At 36.8% G+C, this 6,161-nt stretch overlaps 1 protein-coding gene across 1 annotated transcript; it reads right to left on the minus strand.

The window, feature by feature from the left end:
• Window positions 1-2,183: 2,183 nt before the first annotated feature.
• On the minus strand, window positions 2,184-3,660 carry LOC131056746 (phospholipase A1-Igamma2, chloroplastic-like). Its single transcript, XM_057991007.2, has 2 exons — window positions 3,544-3,660; window positions 2,184-3,281 (listed from the first exon to the last, which is right to left on the minus strand). The coding sequence occupies exons 1-2, from the start codon at window positions 3,658-3,660 to the stop codon at window positions 2,184-2,186; spliced, it is 1,215 nt and encodes a 404-aa protein (XP_057846990.2).
• Window positions 3,661-6,161: the final 2,501 nt, after the last annotated feature.

Below are 6,161 nucleotides of genomic sequence, written 5' to 3' on the forward strand. Positions count from 1 at the left end.
TGAAAGTCTCATAGGATTTTCAAGATAATGTTGATGCCACTACTAGTCACAAATCATCATCCATGAAATACTAACCCAATTAGAAAATGTCAAAGATGAAGCTAGCCAAGCTTAACAACTAAGCAATAACCAACTACACATAAGAGAATGGTGTAGCTGACTAATTAACACCAAATGAGATCAAGAAGAAATATTGAGATGCACCTGAAATGAATTGATAATCAATTGATATGATACAATGAACAAATGAGATTGCTTATGTAGCCAAAAGATGGAGTAGTTACAACTAACCTATGACAAAATTAAATGCAAGTTGTTGACACTTCTCTTTCTAGAATGACACCTAAGATAACTAACATGAACAATATCAAATCAATGTTCAATGTGACAACCAAGCTATCTTAAGTAAACTTAACATGTGTGAATAGATTCTAACCAATAACTATCTAGGAAATGTCCTTATTCATACCAACAAAAAGAATCATTGAAGAAATAGAAAGAAGTTGCAAAACAAGAAAGAAGTGGAAACAAAAAAATCATTGAAAAAAGTTGAGAATGAATAGATTATTTGTTGATATAGAGATTTTGTTGAAGAGAATTCTGAAATTGAGTTGTGTTGTCATTGATGTCAAACTTGCCTTGGATTATCATTGGTGTCAACTTGTCTAGTGTTGTCATTAATGTTACAGTGTGTGTTAATGAAGAAGTGAAGAGGAAGTTGGAATTGTTTAGCTATGTGAATGTAGTATATGGTCCAAAATTGAGTGTTTAGATGTTGTTATGTTGTTCGGTGGTAATGTTGAGTAAGTATGACGTGTTTACAGAAGGTAATAGTAGTGGAAGCTGCAATATGTAGGAAAGAGTATTTAAATTCCTTATGGAAGAAAGCTCTGAATTCTTCCATTTTTTTAAGATTATGGCTTGTGGTTATGGAAATAAAGTCTATATTCTATGGATGTTGTGTCAAGTTCTTGGTTGTTCAGATGGTGAAGATTGGTTGTTACAGTTATCTAATAGTTAGGTTGTCTATCAGGATTGGTCTGGGGAATGCTATGCATTACTTCATTGTGTTGTTTGATGTGTTGCAACTTGGAGGATAAGTTCATATGGTTCATGCAATATTCCAATTCAGATCTCAAGTGTTGGTTTGGTCAGATAGTGAAGTTATGTTGGTTTGCAATTCAACATGTTCAATTGTATTGGTCTTTGGCCAAATCAATTAGTTTATCTTATTTGGATCATTCTCTTTTGGTTCAGATATGGATTGGAGGTTGAGTTAGAAGGTTGCTATGGGTTTTATCGTAGTATGTGTAGATCAGCATTGAGTAATCTGTCTTGAAAGATTATTTTTAGGCCGATTCTTTAATGAGATTTACTAATTTTCTACACGTTATGGCGGATGCCAACTTTGGAGGATATGTTAGCATGTGAGGTTTGATGGAGTCGACTTGAAAATATGTGTTGTAATGTATTTAGGTCCCCTTTATCTCTTGAAGTAGATCACATTGTGTATAGTTGTTTGTTGTCCGACTTTATGTAATTCATATATATTTTGGTGGTGGCCGGCCTAGTTGAGGGTTTCAATGAATCACCTAGTATAAATTGAAGTGTGAATGTGTGAATTTTGTGTGGATTGTTATGAATTGTATATGGATAATATGGAAGTATAAGTTAAGAAGAGGAAGTGTGAATTTCAGTTTGTGATGAGCTTTAATGATCATATCTTCAGTGTGATGATGTTATGAGATAATGAACGAAATCAGATATGTTTACCATGACATTGTAAGTGTAATACACTTATTTAAATTATGTTTACTCTTCCATTACAATAATAGCCCGTAGTCATTTACTTCATCATATCTTATTTCAGAAAATAATTACATTTATAATGGAGATTTACAGTCAATAAAAAATAAAATAAAGCAGCCATAGAATGTCTAACCATGGTACATTAATTACAATTTGATGAGTTATAAACTGGGAGTGAATCCGACGGCTTAAATCACACAAACTAAGCTTTGACTTCTATGTTTAAAAGTGTTTAACACTCAGAATTGACTAGCATTTTCTAGAATTAATATGTTCTGGCCAGAGCATGTAGAGCAGACACCAGTAACCCGTCTATCCGTTTCAAAATCTCTCTATTCCTCTTTGCCCACCAGTTAGAAAGGATTTGAAGCTTTTCAATCAGCAAGTCGGAGTACTTGTTCACCAAAGCTGGAATCTCTTCCACATGGTTTGAAAGGCAGCTTGTTATTTCCTTGAAACCCATCAAGCAAGTGGAGATAAACCTCTAAATTGTGGAAACTGGCTGGATTATACGATTTTTTCAGCACTGGAGAGCTGCTACTGTCCAAAGTAACGGGGATTCCCACATGAACATATGTCCATAGAAGCCAATGCAGGAATCTGCTAAGCCATCCCATGTTCTCGCTAAGAAAAACTCCAGGAACTTTGGGAACGACGTCCCATGTATTTACCAAGCGCAACATCTTAACGCCGATCTCGTGCAAATGTTGGGAAAAAGCTAGGTTTCCTACACGAGGAGAAGCAAAGGCAAGAACTGTAACAGGTATTGATTTCCCACCATTTTCTTTCATAATAATCTGTTTGATATCATATGCATTTAGAGTTGCCAATGCAGCTCCCAAACTATGTCCAGTGGATGTTATGCTCACATCGTCTTCATCTCTGTACTCATTCAACAACCTTGTTATTTCGCTCACCACAACATCTCTTGCACTATGTCTGGATCTCACAGAATCTCCATATACAGAGTTACAACAGCTAAGAAATCCCTTCTCTATTTGAACACCTGGTTTGAAAGTTGTTTGTATGTCAGGACACTGTGTGCTCTGAGATAAGGTGCCAGGAACTAATATATCCTTCATATTTTGCATCCATTCTTGAGGTATTTCAGTTCCCCTCCATGCAACAACTATATCTCGTCTTCCCAATCTCTTTATCTCCTTTGGGTCTGTGCAAACAGCAATATATCCCATCCAAGCACCACTATACCCGGATTTCGGCTTAGAAAACGACTTTAGCACAGCAGTATTGGCATAAATATATCTAGTTACCTGATAACCACGCCCACTTCTGAGCAATTCCAGTCTACGCCCCAGCGAACTTTTGCTGCGCTTCGAATTTCCACAGTATTTTGAAGAACAAGTGTTGTCAAATGAATCATAGCACTGTTTTGCAAAATCACCATACCTGAGTATCTCTTCTTTCAGAAGTGGGTTAATGGGGTCAAGCATGCCATTCCAATCATCACCACCCTGAATAGATCTCCAAATATCTCAAACCTGGGCAAGCCTGGCTTAACCAGCACACTCTAAGCATTGACCCACTTAAGTGGCTGGTGTGGACCCCTCTAGTGTTGGCAGATGTAATTTGTCTAGTGTTGGCAGATGTAATTTGTCCCGCTTCGCAGTTTATTTCCTCCTGCATCTCCATGATCAAATCCTTCATGCAAACGTTTAGATCCTCCATGCAAGCAGCCAAGCTGAAGATTTGATATAATTAATAAATTGATCTTACATCTGCTCCATGCATGCAGCTGAGACCTCTAACCTCCACGCATGCACAGTTTCCACCGTTAAAACAGTTACTTTTGTATGCCAATCGATGGATTAATCTTCCACTTCCACTGCTCATGGCTATTTAATAGTTAGATATTTAGGTATTGGGTATGTGAAGCCCAACGGTCACATGATCATTTGACTTCTCAGGCTCTTTGATTCATATCTGAATATGAATGTATAAATATGTGTTTGCAGTCTATTTACTGGTGTATTAGATTGCTAACGATTAATAAGAGTATTCCCTGTTTTTGAGTGTGGAAGTAGGCATATTTCCCGAACCACGATAAATCGTATGTTGTCACTTGTTTTTCTTTATTCTGTTTTTGTTATCGTTTTTCTGTTTGTTTTAAATCTTTATAATTGGTATCAGAGCCATGGTTGGCTTGAACAAAGATGGAAGAAGATGATGAAGTTGATTCCATCATGGAAGAATTTCTTGACAATTTAGATTCGGCTAAAGAAGAAGATGCCGAGGCGAGTGAAGATAAACTTGAAGAAGATGAGACATATGATGTCAAAAATTATCAACAAGAGAAAATTATGCGGCTAAAGGAGGAGAATTTCTTATTGACGGGTCTGTTGTATTTTATAGAGGATACCTTGGCAAGAATTTGGAGGTTGAGACTTTGAGACATTTAAGAGAAAAAGAACTGATGGAAATATCAAATGGAGCAAAAGTAAATAGAGGCAATCTTGATGATATACCGGTTGGTCGGCATCTTGAGTTGGAGAATCTCGTAATAGCTCTAGAAGATCATCATAGCAATACACAAGCCAAACTATTTGGTCTTCAAGAAGATTTGCAAAACGCTTCTTTGAGAGAAGCTAAGCTTTAGACCAAGCTGAAGGATGTTGAAGAAAAATTGTTGAATGTCCAAGTAGAGGTTACGGTTGAAGAGGGAGAAGACCCTTTCCCAGACAATTTCATAGAAGAATATGAGCCTATGGAATTGGATAATGAAGTGCAAGATGTTATGCTTGATACAATGGGAGTTGCTTCTGTAATTTGAAAGCTTCATAGAATTCTACGTGATCACGAAACAAATGATGATGCTGATTGCAGGCCACACCAACAACAACGACAACGTGTTGAGCCTCCAATCTTTGACCAAATTGAGGATGATGAGCCTCGTGATGTGGCGGAAGAATTGCCCCAGACCAAGTTTGATTCAAGCCTTGTTTTGAATTGTCCTTAGGTTGTGGTAGAGATGAAATTTGACCCCAGTGGAGAGGGCTTCACCAAGGAGGCAAAGTTTGAAGAAAATGGTGGCAGCGACATATTTTCAGAGATATTTGGGCATCCTCAAAAATTCGGTGTGGAGTTTGTCTCCCAAGCTGAAGAGAATCTTACTCTACAAGAAGTAGAAATGGGCGTAGAGGAGACGTATGCTCGTGCAGGAAAAGTTCCAATTTCCCGCTATTTATTTATGACTCAAATGAATGGTTATGAGCCAAATAATGATTCCTCACTGCAAGATGTTGGACAATGCCCCCAGAGAATGGAGTTAGAGTATTGCGATGTTCTGGCAATTAAATCCGTTGAGAATCTAAAGGAAGATGGAGAGACTGTTGGAAGTGGAAACACTCTGAGAGGGGGTGGCGAATCAGAGTGTTACAAATTTTAACAAGAAATACTTTTATGAACTTGACAATTTTAATTCACAATATGCACAGATGACTGAGACTTAACACCTTGATGAAATACTTTAATGAAGCATGAAATATACAATAGAACCAATTGAAACACCTGATTCAGACTTTTCAAAAACAAGAAAGGTATTGAATCTTTTACACAAACATGAAACATCTAAATGAGTACTTCAAAGATTTCATTACATAAACTCAACAAAACAGAGTATGAAATAAAGAGAGCTAAAGATATGACGTATCAGAGCATTAACTAGTAAAACAAAATGAGACAAGACAATGCACATAACTCCATAGTTTTCATCAGTGGAAAACCCTCCTGGGGTAGAAAAACCACTCGGTAAGATCCCTTATATTAATTCAAAGAGCACCAACTCAGTTCACAAGTTTTAGAAACCACAAGGCCTCAAGGAGCACCAACCCCTCTTCTTATCCAATAAACATTTCAACTCGAGCTACAGCCACTGGTGATTTTATGCATGCACTTAAATCTTGCAGTCACAAAACCATCAGGGATTGGAGCGAGAATATTTTTCCAGTCTGTACAGATGATTCTTTCAAACAATTTTGCAACAATATTCTTCAAGGATTTGAATCATAATTTAAATGAAATCAACACTATCAGAGAGAAAAAATTCAATCTCTGAACAAAATAGTTTTAAACAATAAAGCCTCATTTACTCTGCAACAAAACAGAGTATTGATTCTCAAAACCCTCGACTATCTCTGGTAAACTACAGCACTTCTTTTCTTTTTAACAAATGCTATGTCTTTCACTTTATTCACACTCCTCTCGCAGTTTTCCTCATATAAAACTGTTCTGTATATAACTATTTTATATCCAAACAAAACACCAAATGTTCTTCCAGAATAACCCTCGTATAGGGTTACCAAAACCTTATAGGAATTGCAAACTGAAAAACCAAC

The sequence above is a fragment of the Cryptomeria japonica genome, chromosome 9, assembly GCF_030272615.1.
Source record: "Cryptomeria japonica chromosome 9, Sugi_1.0, whole genome shotgun sequence".
Classification (NCBI taxonomy): Eukaryota; Viridiplantae; Streptophyta; class Pinopsida; order Cupressales; family Cupressaceae; genus Cryptomeria; species Cryptomeria japonica.